Source organism: Bacillus rossius (assembly GCF_032445375.1).
Source record: "Bacillus rossius redtenbacheri isolate Brsri chromosome 9 unlocalized genomic scaffold, Brsri_v3 Brsri_v3_scf9_1, whole genome shotgun sequence".
Taxonomy (NCBI): domain Eukaryota; kingdom Metazoa; phylum Arthropoda; class Insecta; order Phasmatodea; family Bacillidae; genus Bacillus; species Bacillus rossius.
The window spans coordinates 22,049,678-22,070,938 of NW_026962012.1; the positions used below are offsets into that span (position 1 = coordinate 22,049,678).

Below are 21,261 nucleotides of genomic sequence, written 5' to 3' on the forward strand. Positions count from 1 at the left end.
CTTCGGCTTGTACCGTGAGTTCGTGGACAACAACAGGACAGAATTGCTAACTATATTTTAATATTCATTCTTCGGTACCTGCCAACAGTTGACCTGTTATTTTTAGTCTGTAAAGAGGTGTACCTTGTTTGTAAATTCAACATCTATTTGTTCTCATAGTCTGAAAATGGTGGTTATGATGAATTGTAAATATTCGTGAAAAACTAATAAAAAAAACATTTAATTTAAATTTTTGTCCAAGAGAAGTTATTCCAGTATCCAATTGTCGACACTAACATTTCTTTGGAACCACATGCAAGTGTTTATGAAACCTGCGTGTCCGCTCTAGGTAGTGGTGGTCCGGAGGGCGACAGCTGGTGCTTGCGTGCACAGTCGGCGTGCGAGCACGTAGTTCAGTAGACAGTGCTGTTTGCAGGGAGAGAGCTACAGCTACCGGGAGTCGGTCAGACTGCAGGAGTACAAGGTGGAGGACGTGAGCAACAGACGCATCCTGCGCGGCGACGCTCGCTGGAACTACCACTTCTTCCTGGTGAGCCGCAGCGAGAGGACAGCTTACACCCTGTACACTCGCAGCGACGAGCTCAAGCGCAAGTGGATCGAGGCCATTCAGAGTGCTTTGTGAGTACCCTCGTGCTGCCTCCTGCCAGTGTCTGCATGTCTCGTTCATTGCTATACTGTATGTCTACAGGTTGGTTACCTTTAAAATGTATTACATGCAAACTGCAGAACAACTGTTGGGCAAGCAGGTTTCCACACTCATCTAGCACTGTATTAGAGATTTTGGAGCAGTTTAAGAAGGTACATGGGCCAGTAAATATGGAAAAGAAAGGAATTTTTCCCGTCACAAAACAATACCCAGTACTATTAAAGGCCTTAGAACTTTTTTTAACTGAGGTGAAGTTAAGCTTAGAACCAATAGCTTACCCTACAGTTATGGGTCTTAAAAAATACTTTTCTTCTTATCAAGGCTTATGCATGACAGTATTTTGGTTAAAGGTGTTCGGATGCATCAATGAAAAGAGTGTAATAATTCAGTCACAGAGTATTTCTCTGGAATTGAAGTAAAACTGATTAATGATCTGAAGGAAGAATTACAGCAACTAAGACATTTGTGGGAAGAAATCATCAGTGAGTCACATTTAGTGGTTGAATCAATCAACATACCATCTACGTTTCCAAAATTAAGAAGTCGCCCTCAATTGGAAACGACTAATACAGAAGAATAGGAAAAAAAATTTTAAAGCTCGTATTGTGTATAGAGCTTTGGATCTTATTTTATAATGATCTCAAGACAAGATATGAAACGACCAATACACTCACTGAACTCTTCAGCCCAGTTCTTCATTTTAGCTCTGTGAAAGACAGTGATTTGAGGGCTAAGGCTAAAATCTGTAACACCCCTCGTGCCTCAAAATAGAATTATTTGGAATTAATTAAAAGAGCCTTGGAAACAAGCTGGAAAAAAAAATACGTTAAATGAAATGATTTACCAGAGGCGACACGAGGTGGGAACAAACACAATTTAGGAACTTCCTGTAACAAGCAAAGGGGAAGTTGGGGGATCGTTATAATCAATAAAATAAAAACTACACGATTAACTTGATCTATAGTTTCCCTGTTTTATTTGCCCTGATGAATATCATGTTTCAATTATTTTAACATACCTACAAAAGATTTAACAATTTTCCAAGATTAACAAAAGGAACACGAAATTGGGGCTGGCCAGCGCTTACTTAAACTAATTTACATTCTTAGTTTGAAATATAAACATTTGCATTATGAGTGGATGGATCCGATAATTATATTCTTAATTAGTTCTATTCGTTTTACATTTTCTTGAGAAAAACACTGGTCGCTGGTGGGTTGGTCATCCGGTTGAGATAGTTCGTCGCTAGATAAGGGGGAAATGTTGAATTTACATTACCACCCGGGGTCTTCAAACAATCACGGCGGGTGGTAGAAAGTTTCTTCTAATGTTTCTTCCCACGGAACAGGGAAGGGGGGAGGCCACGAGATGAGAGTATCAATCTCTCCCGGTCATCGAACCCTGTCTGCAACAGTCCAAATCAAAACTGATTAGAACTGGTATGGGGCAGAAAATGCCCAGAAAAAATTTAAAGGGAAAAAGGAGGGTTCGCGAATCATCACTCACCAAAACAGGGGAGTTGCCCAGCACGCTGCAGTCGTGGAGTCAGCCAGGCTCGGGAGCTCGCGAATTGCGCGGCAGGACGCGGATGAATTCTTCATAATAATAAATTTCAAAGAGAAAAATTTCTAAGGCAAATAACTAAACTATGCAGACAGACTAATCTACTAAAATGGACTTGAGGGATAGCATCCCTTATACAACGCGACTACATAGTCGTTAGCGGTCGGATGAAGTCTCGCCGATTCGCCGATACTCGATGGAGGCCTGTCTGCAGACGCGACGCGAGTTGGTCTGTGTCGCTGGAAGTTGCGTCCCGTAATTAAAAATGCCCACCGGCTCTAACAGGTGGAAGAGGGGGGTGTCTGGGCCGCCGAAAAATACCGAAGTTGCCCGAATGCGGGCGGAAAAAAAACTCTAGCAGGAGTCTTGAAGTTGGCCACACTGGGCGACCGTAGCGATCTCTGTCGGAGGTGGTCTGAGTTGAAAACAATCGACTCGACCACGGTGTCCATATAACACAAGGCAAAGCAGGTGCTGCTCTCTGGCGCCCTAGCGGGCAGGCAAGCGGAGAATTTCGCGACTTGGCCGCTAGGAAGCGCTAGTGATCAGTTTTGGCGCCTTCGTTTTTGCGTGGCAGACCTAGAGAACGGTCACCGGTCCCCAGGGGGTTACGACCGGTCATTGGTCTTACTTGGAACTGAGAAGGGGGGGAGGTGGGGGTAAAATGCAACGTTGGTGGGAAACTACGCCCCGTCGTGGCTACAGAGGGGCGAATATAACACTACGACGTGATGAAAAAGGCGGATCTCAGCTCGTCTCTGCGAACTGGTCGCCTGCAAGCTACAGCCTTGCCTATGCAGTTAGAGTCACGAAGGGAAATAATATAACTGGCTTGAGGCGTGACTGAAGGCGGGGGAAATGGTAAGCGGTCTGCCAGTCAGTGATTAGGCCAGCAGAATATCCGATACGCCGATGGGAAAGGGGCTCCAGAGCACTGAGACAAAGTTTAACTCAGAGGAGTACACCGGACTAACAAATTAAAATTACATTATAGTAGAGCAAATAAAATTTCCACACAAAAATTTAAAATCATAATAAAAATTTAAAATATCTCGTGTCGAATTTACTAATTAACGGCACAAATCTTTAAACGTAACATATAAGAATGATTTGTCAGTAAACTTTTATGAGAAAATTATACACGTGAAACGTTTATTCAATTCAGTGTTTAAAGTTAAGCGAAATATTGTTTCAAGTAACCCGCTAGAGTGTTGAATTAAATCCATGAAAAACAATTATAACCAGTATTCATAAATATCTCTATTGCATTACGAATCTGTTGTACGATTCCAGTTACTGTTGCATCAGAAGAAAGAGCATTTAGTCAGCTGGGAAACGTATTAAAAACATGGCAACGTTCATCAATGAACCAAGAACGTCTTAATTCACTAGAAGTTTTGGCAATAGAACACCGTCTTGCATCCAGCCTTGACTTCAGAGATTTAATTGAAAAATTCTCAATGATCAAAGCCAGAAAAATGTAAACTTTCAATTTTCAATAACACTACAATATAACTTTTAATTAATGTACACAGGTGTTTTTTTTTTATTATTTAAGTTGATTTTAGTAGTAGGACCTATTTTAGAAATACTAATTTCATTTTTCTTCATTAAAATGGTTGATTTATAAACATATATTTGTTTACTTCATTTTTTTACCTAAAGGTCTTCTCCTTTAATGTACTTTGATTTTTAATGATAAACATAGGGTGAGTTCTGAACATATCATAACAGGTTTAATATTACTACAAATGCGTTAATATGCATTAGTAATTACTATAGTGTACTATCCACTGCTAGTCTTATTATGTAATCAGTCAATTATGGCAGTTAATATATTACCTGTGTGATTATTAAAACCAAGGAACCATTTACTTGCCATTATTTAAAATAAATTTAAATTGACAATCTATACTCTGACTTAAAAGTAGTTTTAATATGTGTTTGAAAAATAATTGTGATAAGGTTAAAAATTAATAGAACTACATAATACAATATTCAATAAAGGCCAAAAGAAACTGTTATCTTTGGAAGTAGGGAGGGGGGGGGGGGGGGCATGATGACTTCTAGCAACGGGGCCCTGTCCTGGTCACTCCTCTTCAGTACATGAACACACCACTGCTGGAGGTCGTTGCGTCGTTGCTGACAGGACGTGGAGCAAACAGAACAATCTGGGGGGGGGGTGGCATGATGACTTCTAGCAACGGGGCCCTGTCCTGGTCACTCCTCTTCAGTACATGAACACACCACTGCTGGAGGTCGTCGCGTCGTTGCTGACAGGACGTGGAGCAAACAGAACAATCTGGGGGGGGGGCATGATGACTTCTAGCAACGGGGCCCTGTCCTGGTCACTCCTCTTCAGTACATGAACACACCACTGCTGGAGGTCGTCGCGTCGATGCTGACAGGACGTGGAGCAAACAGAACAATCTGGGGGGGGGGGCATGATGACTTCTAGCAACGGGGCCCTGTCCTGGTCACTCCTCTTCAGTACATGAACACACCACTGCTGGAGGTCGTCGCGTCGTTGCTGACAGGACGTGGAGCAAACAGAACAATCTGGGGGGGGGGGGGGGGGCATTATGACTTCTAGCAACGGGGCCCTGTCCTGGTCACTCCTCTTCAGTACATGAACACACCACTGCTGGAGGTCGTCGCGTCGTTGCTGACAGGACGTGGAGCAAACAGAACAATCTGGGGGGGGGCATGATGACTTCTAGCAACGGGGCCCTGTCCTGGTCACTCCTCTTCAGTACATGAACACACCACTGCTGGAGGTCGTCGCGTCGTTGCTGACAGGACGTGGAGCAAACAGAACAATCTGGGGGGGGGGGGGGGCATGATGACTTCTAGCAACGGGGCCCTGTCCTGGTCACTCCTCTTCAGTACATGAACACACCACTGCTGGAGGTCGTCGCGTCGTTGCTGACAGGACGTGGAGCAAACAGAACAATCTGGGGGGGGGCATGATGACTTCTAGCAACGGGGCCCTGTCCTGGTCACTCCTCTTCAGTACATGAACACACCACTGCTGGAGGTCGTCGCGTCGTTGCTGACAGGACGTGGAGCAAACAGAACATTTTGGGGGGGGCATGATGACTTCTAGCAACGGGGCCCTGTCCTGGTCACTCCTCTTCAGTACATGAACACACCACTGCTGGAGGTCGTCGCGTCGTTGCTGACAGGACGTGGAGCAAACAGAACAATCTGGGGGGGGCATGATGACTTCTAGCAACGGGGCCCTGTCCTGGTCACTCCTCTTCAGTACATGAACACACCACTGCTGGAGGTCGTCGCGTCGTTGCTGACAGGACGTGGAGCAAACAGAACAATCTGGGGGGGGGGCATGATGACTTCTAGCAACGGGGCCCTGTCCTGGTCACTCCTCTTCAGTACATGAACACACCAATGCTGGAGGTCGTCGCGTCGTTGCTGACAGGACGTGGAGCAAACAGAACAATCTGGGGGGGGGCATGATGACTTCTAGCAACGGGGCCCTGTCCTGGTCACTCCTCTTCAGTACATGAACACACCACTGCTGGAGGTCGTCGCATCGTTGCTGACAGGACGTGGAGCAAACAGAACAATCTGGGGGGGGGGGGGGGGCATGATGACTTCTAGCAACGGGGCCCTGTCCTGGTCACTCCTCTTCAGTACATGAACACACCACTGCTGGAGGTCGTCACGTCGTTGCTGACAGGACGTGGAGCAAACAGAACAATCTGGGGGGGGGCATGATGACTTCTAGCAACGGGGCCCTGTCCTGGTCACTCCTCTTCAGTACATGAACACACCACTGCTGGAGGTCGTCGCGTCGTTGCTGACAGGACGTGGAGCAAACAGAACAATCTGGGGGGGGGGGGGGGGCATGATGACTTCTAGCAACGGGGCCCTGTCCTGGTCACTCCTCTTCAGTACATGAACACACCACTGCTGGAGGTCGTCGCGTCGTTGCTGACAGGACGTGGAGCAAACAGAACAATCTGGGGGGGGGGCATGATGACTTCTAGCAACGGGGCCCTGTCCTGGTCACTCCTCTTCAGTACATGAACACACCACTGCTGGAGGTCGTCGCGTCGTTGCTGACAGGACGTGGAGCAAACAGAACATTTTGGGGGGGGCATGATGACTTCTAGCAACGGGGCCCTGTCCTGGTCACTCCTCTTCAGTACATGAACACACCACTGCTGGAGGTCGTCGCGTCGTTGCTGACAGGACGTGGAGCAAACAGAACAATCTGGGGGGGGCATGATGACTTCTAGCAACGGGGCCCTGTCCTGGTCACTCCTCTTCAGTACATGAACACACCACTGCTGGAGGTCGTCGCGTCGTTGCTGACAGGACGTGGAGCAAACAGAACAATCTGGGGGGGGGGCATGATGACTTCTAGCAACGGGGCCCTGTCCTGGTCACTCCTCTTCAGTACATGAACACACCACTGCTGGAGGTCGTCGCGTCGTTGCTGACAGGACGTGGAGCAAACAGAACAATCTGGGGGGGGGCATGATGACTTCTAGCAACGGGGCCCTGTCCTGGTCACTCCTCTTCAGTACATGAACACACCACTGCTGGAGGTCGTCGCGTCGTTGCTGACAGGACGTGGAGCAAACAGAACAATCTGGGGGGGGGGCATGATGACTTCTAGCAACGGGGCCCTGTCCTGGTCACTCCTCTTCAGTACATGAACACACCACTGCTGGAGATCGTCGCGTCGTTGCTGACAGGACGTGGAGCAAACAGAACAATCTGGGGGGGGGGGGCATGATGACTTCTAGCAACGGGGCCCTGTCCTGGTCACTCCTCTTCAGTACATGAACACACCACTGCTGGAGGTCGTCGCGTCGTTGCTGACAGGACGTGGAGCAAACAGAACAATCTGGGGGGGGGGCATGATGACTTCTAGCAACGGGGCCCTGTCCTGGTCACTCTCTTCAGTACATGAACACACCACTGCTGGAGGTCGTCGCGTCGTTGCTGACAGGACGTGGAGCAAACAGAACAATCTGGGGGGGGGGGGCATGATGACTTCTAGCAACGGGGCCCTGTCCTGGTCACTCCTCTTCAGTACATGAACACACCACTGCTGGAGGTCGTCGCGTCGTTGCTGACAGGACGTGGAGCAAACAGAACAATCTGGGGGGGGGGGGGGGGGCATGATGACTTCTAGCAACGGGGCCCTGTCCTGGTCACTCCTCTTCAGTACATGAACACACCACTGCTGGAGGTCGTCGCGTCGTTGCTGACAGGACGTGGAGCAAACAGAACAATCTGGGGGGGGCATGATGACTTCTAGCAACGGGGCCCTGTCCTGGTCACTCCTCTTCAGTACATGAACACACCACTGCTGGAGGTCGTCGCGTCGTTGCTGACAGGACGTGGAGCAAACAGAACAATCTGGGGGGGCATGATGACTTCTAGCAACGGGGCCCTGTCCTGGTCACTCCTCTTCAGTACATGAACACACCACTGCTGGAGGTCGTCGCGTCGTTGCTGACAGGACGTGGAGCAAACAGAACAATCTGGGGGGGGCATGATGACTTCTAGCAACGGGGCCCTGTCCTGGTCACTCCTCTTCAGTACATGAACACACCACTGCTGGAGGTCGTCGCGTCGTTGCTGACAGGACGTGGAGCAAACAAACAATCTGGGGGGGGCATGATGACTTCTAGCAACGGGGCCCTGTCCTGGTCACTCCTCTTCAGTACATGAACACACCACTGCTGGAGGTCGTCGCGTCGTTGCTGACAGGACGTGGAGCAAACAGAACAATCTGGGGGGGGGGGGCATGATGACTTCTAGCAACGGGGCCCTGTCCTGGTCACTCCTCTTCAGTACATGAACACACCACTGCTGGAGGTCGTCGCGTCGTTGCTGACAGGACGTGGAGCAAACAGAACAATCTGGGGGGGGGGGCATGATGACTTCTAGCAACGGGGCCCTGTCCTGGTCACTCCTCTTCAGTACATGAACACACCACTGCTGGAGGTCGTCGCGTCGTTGCTGACAGGACGTGGAGCAAACAGAACAATCTGGGGGGGGCATGATGACTTCTAGCAACGGGGCCCTGCCCTGGTCACTCCTCTTCAGTACATGAACACACCACTGCTGGAGGTCGTCGCGTCGTTGCTGACAGGACGTGGAGCAAACAGAACAATCTGGGGGGGGGGCATGATGACTTCTAGCAACGGGGCCCTGCCCTGGTCACTCCTCTTCAGTACATGAACACACCACTGCTGGAGGTCGTCGCGTCGTTGCTGACAGGACGTGGAGCAAACAGAACAATATCTATGATATATTCGCAACTTCCCAAAGGACGTAGAATTAAATGTACAGTGGTATGTCTCTTGATAGGATTGTCCACACCTGGGTAATGCCAATTGTCTATTCCAATAGATTCCTCAAATTACAACATTCAGTTGGACTAATGCTGGCAATGGTCAAAATCTTACAATCACTGATGACTAATTTTCCAATCACAGTTGAATTTCCCTCAGACTTTATTCATCTTCCAATATTAAATAAGGATCGGGTTTAGGAAAAAATATAATATTTCATGAAATTTTTGCTATTACAAATGAGTATAGCCACCATTAAAATGTATGAACTATAGACTAAGAGCTAAACACATTCTCTTCTCATGACAGTCAGCAACATACAATATGTGTTATAAAGAACAAACTTCATTATGCCCTTATATAAGCAGTCTTTTGTGTATTCAGAATTTATTTAACCTTACTCATAAAGACATGAGAATAAATGACACAAAATGTCATCACGAACATAGGAAATGGTTTTTGTGCAAATTTTCTATATTGTGGCAAAGAAAGTTTCAGTAAAGTTTTGTGATAGCTTTTCATGTGTTTTTATAGACCACATTTCCCTATTACTAATTACCTTTATAGAAACTTGGCATATCTTTATATCTGGTCTTTTGTTTTAAATAATATTTTCTCAATTTAAAAAAAAAAAATTGTGCATTTCGTTCACAACCATTTTCACTTTGCTTAGTACATTAGTTACATGATTAGCAATATTTTAAAAACATGCGAAAGTAATATTTTTAATAAAATAAAAATATAATAAAATAAATCTCAGGACAACAAATAATCAGATTAAAGATTAAATTTCCCTATATTCAATAATATCAGTTTCTTAAGGCCACCCATATTGTCTCCCACCTAGGGACGTGAGCCTTGGAGCCACTCCTGCCTTGTCCCTGGTCATACTGCCCTTGTGTAGTGTTGTTATAAAAGCCCTTGAAGCTGCTCTGAGTGGGCGAAAGACACTACAGTATACTCAATAACTTCCTTCTCGCTATAGGAAGTAGTAAGTGGATCATATTTGAAGAAATAAAAAAAAAAAATGATGATGATGTTAGCTTAAAGCTTACCCTTTTTATTGTTAGTTATGATTTTAATTACTTTTTTTTTGACAGTTTCAGGTATTACAAAATTATACAAATCAAAATTACTGGGGCCCTGATTACAAATATATTATTAAGTGTACAAACTTAACAGTTTCCTTTGACATAATCAAGCTTTCACATAAACTAACACATATAATTTAACTAATTTGTTGGCCCAACCAGAGTGGGACTATGTATATTTTGATTTAACAGCATCTGACCGTTGACTGTTCACTGGCGGTGACTAGAAGTGGGAGAGACGCGTCAGGGTGGCCAGCCAACCGGGAAATGCGGGAAATAGCCAGGATTTCTTTAAAAAAAAACCAGGAATACCTGAAATCAACCAGGAATTTATCTTAGAACTGGGAATTTTTTTTATGAAGTAACGACCGCAATAACATACGGCTGTTAAAAGCGTATGATGGAGAAACTTGAACGTGAGCACGTTCACCACCCGTCGAAGCACAACAGTGTGCTCGTGAGCTATATTTTGTGAAAGTTAATTTGTTCATATTGCTTTTAAAAACTTTTGCAGTACGTAAGAAACCGTTAACAATTCAGACTTCCATACTTATTATGTTTCTTAATTCAAAAGCAACAGCATTTTGGCTGAAAATGTTGTTGTAGGGTGGTAGTAATTTCTCGCATGGCATGTTGGTAGCACTAGTTTTATATTTATATTTATATATATATATATTGCTTTGCGCTCATGTTGTTGCGTCACGGTATCACTGATACTTTTCTCGAGTTTTTTAAAAGTTTAGTTGTGCTGGACATTGTTTTGAATTTTTTAATCTAACATGAAATTTGCGCAGACTATCAAAATGTCAAAGAGTTCAGTCACCACATACAATGACAAATATACGGAAGATTTTGAATGGGTGGAGAAAGATCGAAAGTGCAGGACAAACGCCATTTGCAATTTGTGTAATGTTAAAATCAATATCGGTAGCATGGGAAGAACAGCATTAGCCAGCCACGCAAGAAGGGCAAAACATGTGCGTTTGGTGTCAAGTAAGAAAAATAATTTGCCACTGGATTATTTTGTGAAGAAAAGAGAAACATTTTTGATTTCTACAACAGCAGGTAGTTCGTCTGTGCCATGTCCAAGTACATCAGATGCGTCACAATCAAATCCAGAAGTTTCAGGTATGACAAAATATTTGCTTAATGAAGATGCGGCAAAAGCGCTGTATCTCTGGCATCATCACTGCCCCTCGTGTTTCCTGACAGCAGTGTTGCCAATAAAATGCAGATGCAGTCACTTGTAAAAATTGTGCTTATCTTATCTTACGATAATGCATCTGTAGAGAGGGGCTTTTCAATCAGTGCTGAGTGTGTTGTAGAAAATCAGCTTGAAGAAAACTTAATAGCTTTGCGACAAGTATATGATTATGTGTCAGTTCTGGGCAGTAGAAATAATCTTCTGATAGATAAAAGTCTCATCCATTCTTGTAAAAATGCTCATTCAAGATACAAAGAACATTTAGAACTGAAGAAAAAAAGAACAAAAGAAGAAATTACCAAAGCTCAAGACAAGAAACTAAAGGTTTTGGATATCAAGGAACTGGAGGCAAAAAAGGCCAAACTACTTGCTGATGAAGCAAATATGGCTGCATTAATTGAAGCGGAAATTGCAATGAAAAAACAGTAAAAGGTATGCATATTTTGTGTAAATAAGTTGACTTCGGCAAATATTAAATTGTTTTAATGGTTGTGTTATATATAGGGCTAGGTACTTATTATCTAATTAATTGTAATACCTAGGCTATACAGTACTGTTGTTTAATTTTGGGTATGTGAGATTATAAATTTTTTTGTTGGTGGTAGGTTTGTTTTAAGCAAGTTCATTGATTTAATTTTGAAGCCTATATTTAAGTTGTCTATTTTTTAACACCAATAAAACATCATATTGTGTGTGCTTTGTGTAACAAAAATGCAAATTGTATGCAAATATTGATAAAAACCACCCTTGAAAAAACCTGGTAAAAACCAGGAATTTTATTATCCCAGAAGAATGGCCACCCTGCGCGTAGAATTCATGTCCATTCCAGAGAGAAAGGTGTAAATTTAGTTGAATTTTGCGATGGGCTTGAGTCGAAGAAAACCCAGAACTCTTGCACCATTTCTTGGACTAATTCTGTAACCGATTCTTGGACCAATTCTAAGACCCCACTGGTACAAAAAAAAATGGAATCCAGTGGTGAAGAATAGAAATTATGTTGATTAGCAACTGTATAATCAAGAAGTCAGGGCAAAAGTTAAGTAAAGAGCAAACTATAGGCAAAAAGGCGTAGAATTTTCCACTTACCATTCTGGGGGTGGAATGATGAAAATCACTCCCTTCGGAGCTGCACGATAGCTCATGGTAGGCATGCGCGAGTCATGCTACGAGATTACCCAGTAATACAAACCAAAGTGACCAGCTATATAGAAATAAAAAGAAATTTAAGAATCACATTCCAAAAGTTAGTCGTGGTAGACTGCTTCCAATTAGAGTCGCGGGCGAGAAGCGCCTGAGAGATGCGACCACGGTGACGACAGAAGGACGAATCAATCACACTATAGGGCTACATGTAGTTAAAACATGGGCTCTGGGGCCCAGAGGCCTAGGGAGTGGGGAACTGGCCTCTGATTGGCCGCCAACCAAAAAAAAATAAACAAAGTTGGCTGGTAGCCAAACTTAAGGGGCATCGGAGGTGACTTGTGCTACGACAGGCAGCGCAGTCCGTCAGGTGAAACAGACTCGGGGTTAGTTCACAAAAGTCCCCCACGAGGGACTAGCGTATGCCAGGCTCTTATGGGGCCAGTGGGTTGGTGCTCTGTCAGGCTTAGAGGGAACTAGTGGCAGCCGGTAGAGGTCGTGGAACCAAAGTTAAGCGATTGCCATTTTCGCCGCGAGCTGATGAAGGCCTTTCGCCGGCCAGTGTGAAGACCTTGATTTAGGCTCGCCGGGAGCTCAGCTCTGGAAAGTGGGCTGCCGTGGGAGGATGCTGAGAAAATCACTCTCTGTCACAAAGTCCGACACTGACTGGTCGTGTTCGTGGCCTGAGGCGGGAAGGAAAATGATGGCTAATCACACTGGGTTCTCGGGTGCAGTGCTGAGGAAACGTCGCGGGACTTGAGTAGAAAAGATTTGATCAGGATGAACAATGGGCTAACAAATTTTACCTTAGGGGTTTTAGGTGAAAAATAAATTTGTGCTGATCATTTCAAATTTGCGGAACTCTGGTACACTCATAAACAGTTCAGTTTCATTATTTTAAACTTTTTTGTGTTCCTTTGTGTTATAATTTATGACAAATCAGTTTACTTGTTAGTAGCCGCTTGCACATAATAATTGTCACTTTCACCACAAGTCCTGCCAACTATTGCGGTGGTCTTTCATTTTACAGTTGCCACTCAAAAACTTCCTACCATTAGCTCGATCGTCAGGGCAGTTTGTGTTCCAGGTGTATTTGTCCACTTGTTCCTTCCTAATCATTCCTACGGGCATTCGTGGTGATAGCAATTTTATCTATTTTCTCTCAATGTTTGGTAAATCCTAAAGTCCTTGAAGATTTATGATTTGTTTACGCAGTATTTTATCCATTTTTTTAATTAGAGCTCACTGAGACTATGTGTCCCAATGATTTGTGTATTATTCCATTGATTCCTTTGTGAATTCAGTAGACCAGTGACAATTTTACAATTTTAAATCATCTACAAAATATAAACCCATAGGTTTGAATTAGAAAATTTCAGTTGTAATTAATGGGGGGAAAATGTACAAAAGTTTTAGTTTTATCCTTTATAATAACTGCCTTAAACTTTCTTAAAGGATTTCAGTTATTCAGCCTTAATTGTTTAAGAATGGTATGTAAATACATTCACTTATTTGGTTAGCCTTTGGCATTTTGTTAAATTTAAATACCTTTATAATTAAAATTAGTTTTGCGAAGATTAATGCGTACTAAAGATTTTCTCATCTGTAAACTTGGAAAACTTTTTAAATCCTAAAATTTCTTTTGCTTCACAGAATTTTATTATATGAAGTTATATTTTTTTATTATTATTCTTATTTGAATTGTTCATGTATTAGACATATTTGCTACACTGTTTCATTTAAACTCATTTTTTAGCAAATTTTATTGGTATAAAGTATCATGCCACTTTTTTTGTTACACTATCGTAATAAAATTATTTGGGGTGATAACTTGATGAACACTATAAAAAGTGCCTTTAATTACATTTCGGTAAGACTTGGCATGATAAATTACTTTGAATTTTTGGTAATTACTTTTACTATGAAATGAGAAATGACTCAATCACATTTATTGGGTTTGAAATACCAAAATATTGATTTACTTGAGAGAGTGCAGTATATCGGTAATTTACTGTATCTACCTTACTTTAAAAGTTTGTGGTTTTAAAGCATATATTTTGAGATCTCTAATTGTTGTTCTACATTTATAAACTGTTGATTTTAAAGTACTTGCTTAATTTGATTTAATTTTATTACTTAAAAAGATTGGTCTTGTAAAATACAGTTTCATTTCTTAAATTATACAAAATATTTCATGTTTTCTTGTAACAAAAGTACTTTGTTAGTGTCACAAACTGTGTATTAGCAGCTTGTGTGGCAACTACATGTTCACACGAAGTCTGTCCATGTGCAGGGACAACATGGAACCTCCGGGCATGAAGAAAACAGATCACAAGTTCCTCATGCACTCGTTTGACCGCCCAGTGATCTGTCACCACTGCAGCAAGTTCCTGAAAGGTCTCATCTTGCAGGTGAGTTGTGCTGCTCCACACCTCCTGTCTTCACAACTTCTACATCACTTTTTAAAATTACCACAATAGAAATTTAGAGAATTTATTTTAAATAATTAACTATTTTAACAATTTTTTTTAATGTGAATCATTAATGATAGTGAAGCCTACAGTGTAAACGTGGCTCTCATCGTAGAGCTCCACACTGGGACAAACGGCGGGTTACCGTGCAAGACGAGAATAACACAAATATCCTTTCTGTTATATCTGGCGGTCATCACTGAAAGAAACACGAATTGTATAGAGGAGAGACTATTTAGCAGCACTCAAAGCATTTAATGTTCATATATAAGTACCAACTGCCGTCTGCCTCAAAATGTATACGCATATGTTAATATGATATAATGAATATCAGGCCAACAATGTGGCTCCATGGAAATGTGAACAAGCAGGCAGCAAACAGTTCCAGAGGCCCCTAGTACACCCCCTGCATTAAGGCAAGGCAGCAAAATATATTGTCACTTAAGAAATGACACTGCCTATGTGACAAAAGAAAATTTTTCAGAAGAGTTTAGAAACTTTATGCGCCATGCTGGAACTAAATGATTTCCGGTGTTAGAAAAAAAAGACTATAGCATTGCATTCTGTTGGATTTTTGGCGAATTCACTTTGTGAGAAACAAAAAACTAATCTTCAAAAAAATATCACTTAGGTGATGTCGTTTCTTAAGCGACTACAGTAGACCTGATTATCCGAGAGCAAATTACCTGTTTTGCGGGTGAACTGTGGCATATTTCACTTCCAAAGAACATAAACGATTTTTGACTTTATAACGGTTTGTTACATACAAAAATAAAAAAATGTTAAGTACCGATTGTAGTTTTTGTTTTATTTTTCAAAGTAGAATGTTGCACAGATGAATCCAATCACTTTCAATATGTTGCTCACTCATTCCATTCGTACATCCGCCTGTCGAGAATTGCTCGCAGCTCGGGCGATGAAGATTAACGAACAAATAACGTAGATTAAGTCCTTCAGTAACATCTTACTGTAAGTACATGAAATCGGTGCGGCCTCAAACATGACCGCACCCAGCGAAAATGAATTTCGCCACAAGCCAGACGCCGACGAAGGTGATCACAATTTCTAATTAATGTCCGAATGAAATAAAAAAAATTAGGTTAACTTAAAACTTGGCATGGCTCTGACCACCAACGTTAAATTTTCTATCCTGCTAATTCTTCTACATATTTTTGCGAGAAGCGACCGAACGCGCCCTACTGGTGCAACGATCGACGGACGACTGGTGAACTCATGCCGTCTCCTCCACGCAGGGAGGAGAAGTCACATGACCTCACCAACCAATCACACTGAACCCCCCTTTGTGCTTGTGCCATTGGGTAGTACCTTTATTTATAGTCCTGGAAGCCGCTTATAGCCACACAAATGTTCGTTGAAAAATCCAGAGGGCACAAGGGAGAAACGGAAAGTCCAAATGGTGTTCCTCAAGTAAACCTTAGAGAACACTGTGGATTGTTAATATTAATAAAAAAAATTAACAACTAGATAAAAAAATACAACATGGGTGATTGTGCCATATTCCCTTGTTTATTTGTTAAAGTTAGAATATTAAAAGAACTATTTCTGTAGTTGGTATTTTCTGAATTTCGAACATATTATAACTTTACAATGTCAATACATAATAATATTAGACAGATTCAATTTACTAATTCAGGGGCCCCTCTAGAAAAAAAACATAGACAGAGGTTAATAATAATTTTTGCGTAGTCTTTTGTCTTATAATAAAACCTTATAAAATCAGTTCTGTTATTTTAACAATATTAAAAGTTCACCGAAGACTGGCCATGACGAGGGGGTCGGGAGAAATAAGAATGTACTGTACCACAAGCATGATCAGGACTTATTGCCGAAAATGTCGTTGAGATGCAATAGCTTCCCGGTCACCGGAGAAGGCTGGCGATTTTCAGGGGCTCCGCGAAGTTGGAGCCGAACTCCAAGAGGTTGGGAGGGTGGTACTCCGGAGATTTGGAACCCGGAACTTTGGAACTTGGGACTTTGCACCCTCTGCAACCAATAAATAGGTCACAGAGTTTAGAAAATGTAAAAAATTACAAGGGAGGATACAAAAGGGGATGGTCCGAGAATTATAGAGTTTGGAGCTTTTGTTTACACTCACCATTCTGCTGAGGGTGAATTCCGAAGAAAACGGTCCACGGGATGGCACTCGCGGACGCGGGTCGCGTAAGCGAACATAACTAGATTACTACGGTGATGTAAACAATAATAAAAAACCAACTAGCTAACTAGAAAAAAGAGACGGGACTACTCCCGAAACTCTGGTAATCACATGCCTAGACTTTGTTGGAGCTCTCCGACAGCAAAAGAAGAAAAACCGACGAATTGGCGGGAGCCAAGTCTCTAAGACGACCGTTCGCGACGAGAGCTCAAGAAAAACTCTCCTCAATTCCCTAAGTGGCACGAGGTAACATCGGCTAGCCCAGGGAAGCTGGGACTCGAGGGGAAGGGAAAATTAGCTGATTGGCCGAAGACGCCTTGGTGGGGGTCGCTCGAAGGGGCTAAAAGAAATTATAAAAAAAAGGGGGGGGTAAGTTCTGTTGGTCGGGCGGTGCTGCTCTCTAGGTAGGTGACACGAGAAACTAAGGGTTAGCCGACGACTCCGGGACGAGCGGGAAGCCTACTTACAGGCGTTCGGGGGTAATTTAGTTCAAAACAGTGCCCCTAGATGGCACGGGTGAGTCGTTTGGCGCTAGCAAATGGCCCCGAAGAGTCTGGCGGGGCGTGCCCAGGAGAATGCCCGTTCAGAGTTCTCGGGCTGCTTCTGAGAAAACATGGAGGGGTGGGGGGGGGGGATGGGGAAACTGCACTGTCTGTGAGAAACGACGGCCGTTCGCGAGGAGACGTTATGCTAACGTCGGGTGGGACATGAGGCGCGCATGACAAAAGGTGCTCATGTCATGCTGCTACTCGGATCTGAGCTCGTCGTGAGAGATTGTCGATGGCAGCAGTTCCTGTCACGAGAGGGGATCGAAATGACAGACGGGAGACGTGTGGCTAGGCGAGGAAAATTTGAATCGCCCTGCTGAGTTTAGCAGGCGTCGGCGAGAATGTGTGGGGGGGGGGGGGGGGGACTTAGGCTTGGGAACTTGGCGGGGCCACTGCTATAACAAACTTTAGGTGAGAGTGTACACTGAGGGGGGGAAAAATTAAATTGAGTCACAAATTTAATACGTAAAATTCAGATTAAAAAAAATTGAAAATTTTTGAAAATAGGGCCGAAAATCTAAATTGGCGGCACATACTCCCCCGCTGAAAGGCGGAGCCAGGGCAAGCGACCAGAAGTAAGCAAATGGTCAAGAGAACTGACCGACTTACCCTGTACCAGAATCGACTAACATAAACTACTAACAATAAACGGTCTCCTTAATACTTAACACACATGATAACACTTCATAAACAAACTTAAGAACTAAGTGGCGCCACTTTAATCTAGACATCTTATCCTAACATACATGTAAACTTTACTGCATTAATACACTTACAATTTGTGCCAGCACTCTTACAAACTAGTACCATGGTTTTTTTTTTCTTATAACTAGGACCTAGGATTTGTGTTCAGACTCAACAGCACGTGTTGAGTGAGGCATGCCAAATTTTGACTTTAGCTCCTTGGTTCGGAGTAAAAAGGGAAGAAGGAGGCACCTACTTCAGGTTAGGATGCACTTTCTTCAGGTGCGAAATATGCGCACGAGTAAAGAAGGCACCAGAACTGGGGTCGGCTAAGGCGACTGTTACTGGTGTTAGAAAACGTTGGATTTGCCAAGGACCACTCCAACGGTAGGCGAGTTTGGCTGATCTCTTATCGATCGCCTTGCTTTGTGTGTGTGATTTACACAACACCAAATCGTTTATTCTAAAGGGATTGTCAGCACGTCCCTTATTGTACCTTTTCTTACTGGTTTCATGGGCCAGGTTTAAATTTTTCTGAGCACGCCTCCAAACTTCCTTTATATCACGTGGGTCGTCTGGCAGAAGATCATTTAAGGACCAGAGATTTGAGAGCGGGTTGTTGGGTCTGTAAGTGAACATGAGTTCGAATGGTGTTGTTTTATGTCCTTCGTGACGAGCATAATTAAATGCCATCTGTAACCATACAAGGTTGGTATCCCACTTATCCTGCGAGTTCGCATGATATGCTATTAAAGCAGACCGGAGGTTCCGATTGAAACGTTCCGCATGAGAAGGCTGTGGATAATACGGGGAGGTGGTCACATGTTGAATGCCATGTGAGAAGCACATATTTTTGAATTGTCTGGATGTGAATAGGGATGCGTTATCTGATACAATGATAGAGGGTAGACCAGATATCTTGAAGATATTGTTTTGCAATGCTCTTATTGTAGTTTCTGCTGTAGCTCTCCTGAGTGGAATGAGCCAGACGAATTTGGAGAAGGCATCTATGCCTACAAGAAGCATGGAATGTCCAATTTTAGATCAGGGGAAAGGTCCCACAAAATCTATAAATAATTTTTGCATTGGTCTTTCGGCCACATCAGAAGTAAGGAATCCGAATCGTGTTTTCTGAGCGGGTTTGCTCAGTGCACATAATTTGCACAATTTTATTCTCTCAGCAATGTCCTTGTGCATTCCGTCCCAGCTAAAATGGCGACGTATGCGTTCAATTGTTTTGTAGGTGCCCAGATGTGCTCCAATCGGTGAGGTATGATAATACCTAAATACCATGTCTCTTAGGTTTTGAGGGAGGACAATTTTGAATGTTTTGCTTTGTTTTGTGCGCCTGTACAACAGTCCTTTTGAAAATTTATAGTATTTTGGAGGTGAATTTGATTTCATGTCTTGAATAATTTGTGATAGGTAGGAGTCTGAGTTTTGATGACTCTGCAAATCCGAGAAAGCTAAAGGTAAATCGGTGAGAAGTGCCTGACACGAAATCGTAGGTTCCTCCTGAAGATTAGAGTTGGAGGGGTTCTCGAACATTCGAGAAAGAGTATCAGCTACTATATTTTGTGAACCTCGAATATGCCGAATGGTGAACTTTAGTGATGAAATTTTTGCAATCCATCTGCCAAGTTTGCCTAATTGTTTGGGGTGGGCCAAAAGCCAAGCAAGGGCCTGATTATCGGTTTCTAACAAAAACTCTTTGTGTTCAAGATACTGCCTAAATTTATCTATTCCAAAAACGACAGCTAGGCACTCGAGTTCGTAAACGGATGAAGACTTCTTTTCTTGATGAGTCAGAGTGCGCGAGGCGAAAGCAATCGGTTGTCTGTGTCCATCAAAGTCTTGGGACAATACTACTCCCAAAGCTACGCTGGATGCATCGGTTTGGAGAATAAATGGCTTAGTAAAATCTGCCATTCGGAGCACTGGTGGGCTGATGATTGCCTGTTTCAAGTAATTAAATGCTTTGTCCTGTTCTGGGCCCCACTTAAATGCTGAATTTTTCTTTCTCAGGGCGTTGAGTGGAGCTGCCTGTTCCGCAAAATTAGGAATAAATTTGGAATAAAAATTAACCATGCCAATAAATCTTGAAATGCCTTCAGTGTCTTTAGGCGGCTGAAAATCTACGATAGCCTGTGTGCGGCTTGGATCAATCGTTACTCCTTTACTTGAAATAATATGGCCCAAAAATGAGATTTCAGGGACAGCGAATTTCACCTTTTTTGTGTTTACAGTTAAGCCAGCATGGCGTAATCGTTCCAGGACTTGAGTCAAATGAGTTATGTGTTCCTCAAAGGACTCTGAATAGACCACAACATCGTCTAAGTAGTTGAATACAAATTTAAATTTAAGATCGCCGAAAACTTGATCAAGGAGGCGAGTTAAGACTTGTGCGCCAGTAGCTATTCCAAAAGGGACTACTTTATACTGATATAGGTTCCAGGGTACACAGAACCCGGTGATGTGTTTGGATTGAGGAGTTAAAGGTATTTGGTGGTAAGCTGAATTTAGGTCAAAAACACTAAAATATTTGGCCTTACTAAACCAATGACAAGCTGAATTGAGGTCAGGGAGTGGAATTTGTTCAACGTCTATCTTCTGATTGGCTAATCGATAGTCGATAATCTAGGCGGTGACCTTGACCTTTGGGAACCAAGAAAGCAGGTGACGAATAACTAGAAGTTGAAGGCTCAATCACATCCTTATCAAGTAAGTCCTGGATGTGTTCTCGCATAATTTGCATTTTGGGTCCTAACAACTGATAAGGGTGACATCTCACTGGCGTTTTGTCCAAAAGTTTAATTTCATATTCAATAAGGTGGGTACGTCCTAATTTTTCTGTCAAAACATCAGAAAAACAGTTACATAAATTTTGTACCTCTGTTTGTTGAGCTGGTGTAAGATGGTCCAAATATGATTCATTTCCATCTTTGACACTTGTGCGAATGGCTTTAACCTTACCCTGACATTTTGTTCCCGGCGAGTCAAAAGAGATATTAACTTGTTTATTAAATTTAAACTTAAAATTTCTTGCTTGCAAATCAATTATCAATCCTGTTTTGGCTATGAAGTCTGATCCAAAAATAAGATCTGTTGCTAGATCCTGTGCAACTAGAAATGGGAAAGTCCAGGAGAATAAGTCGATTTTAATTTTAAGTAAGGCGATTGTGTTCACTTTTAATGGCTGCTCTGATGCAGTCACACATTGGATATTAACTGGTTCAGTTTTGTGAATTACTTTTTCTTTCTGTAAAACTTCAAACAGATGCCCAGAAATGAAACTTCGGACTGAGCCTGTGTCGATCAGTCCTGGAGTTTCGTGGTTGCCAATTAAGGTTTTGGCATAAGGTAAAACTGTAGGTAAATTTGCAAAAATATTATGACAGGTCCT

The 21,261-nt window shown here is 43.0% G+C and overlaps 1 protein-coding gene across 1 annotated transcript in view; it reads left to right on the forward strand.

The window, feature by feature from the left end:
- The window catches only part of LOC134542623 (protein vav), a 196,101-nt gene that overhangs the window by 149,191 nt on the left and 25,649 nt on the right, over positions 1-21,261 (forward strand). Inside the window, exons 11-12 of the mRNA XM_063387022.1 lie at positions 416-618; positions 14,273-14,390. Of these exons, the coding sequence (XP_063243092.1) occupies positions 416-618; positions 14,273-14,390 (321 nt within the window). The remainder of the gene's footprint in view (positions 1-415; positions 619-14,272; positions 14,391-21,261) is intronic.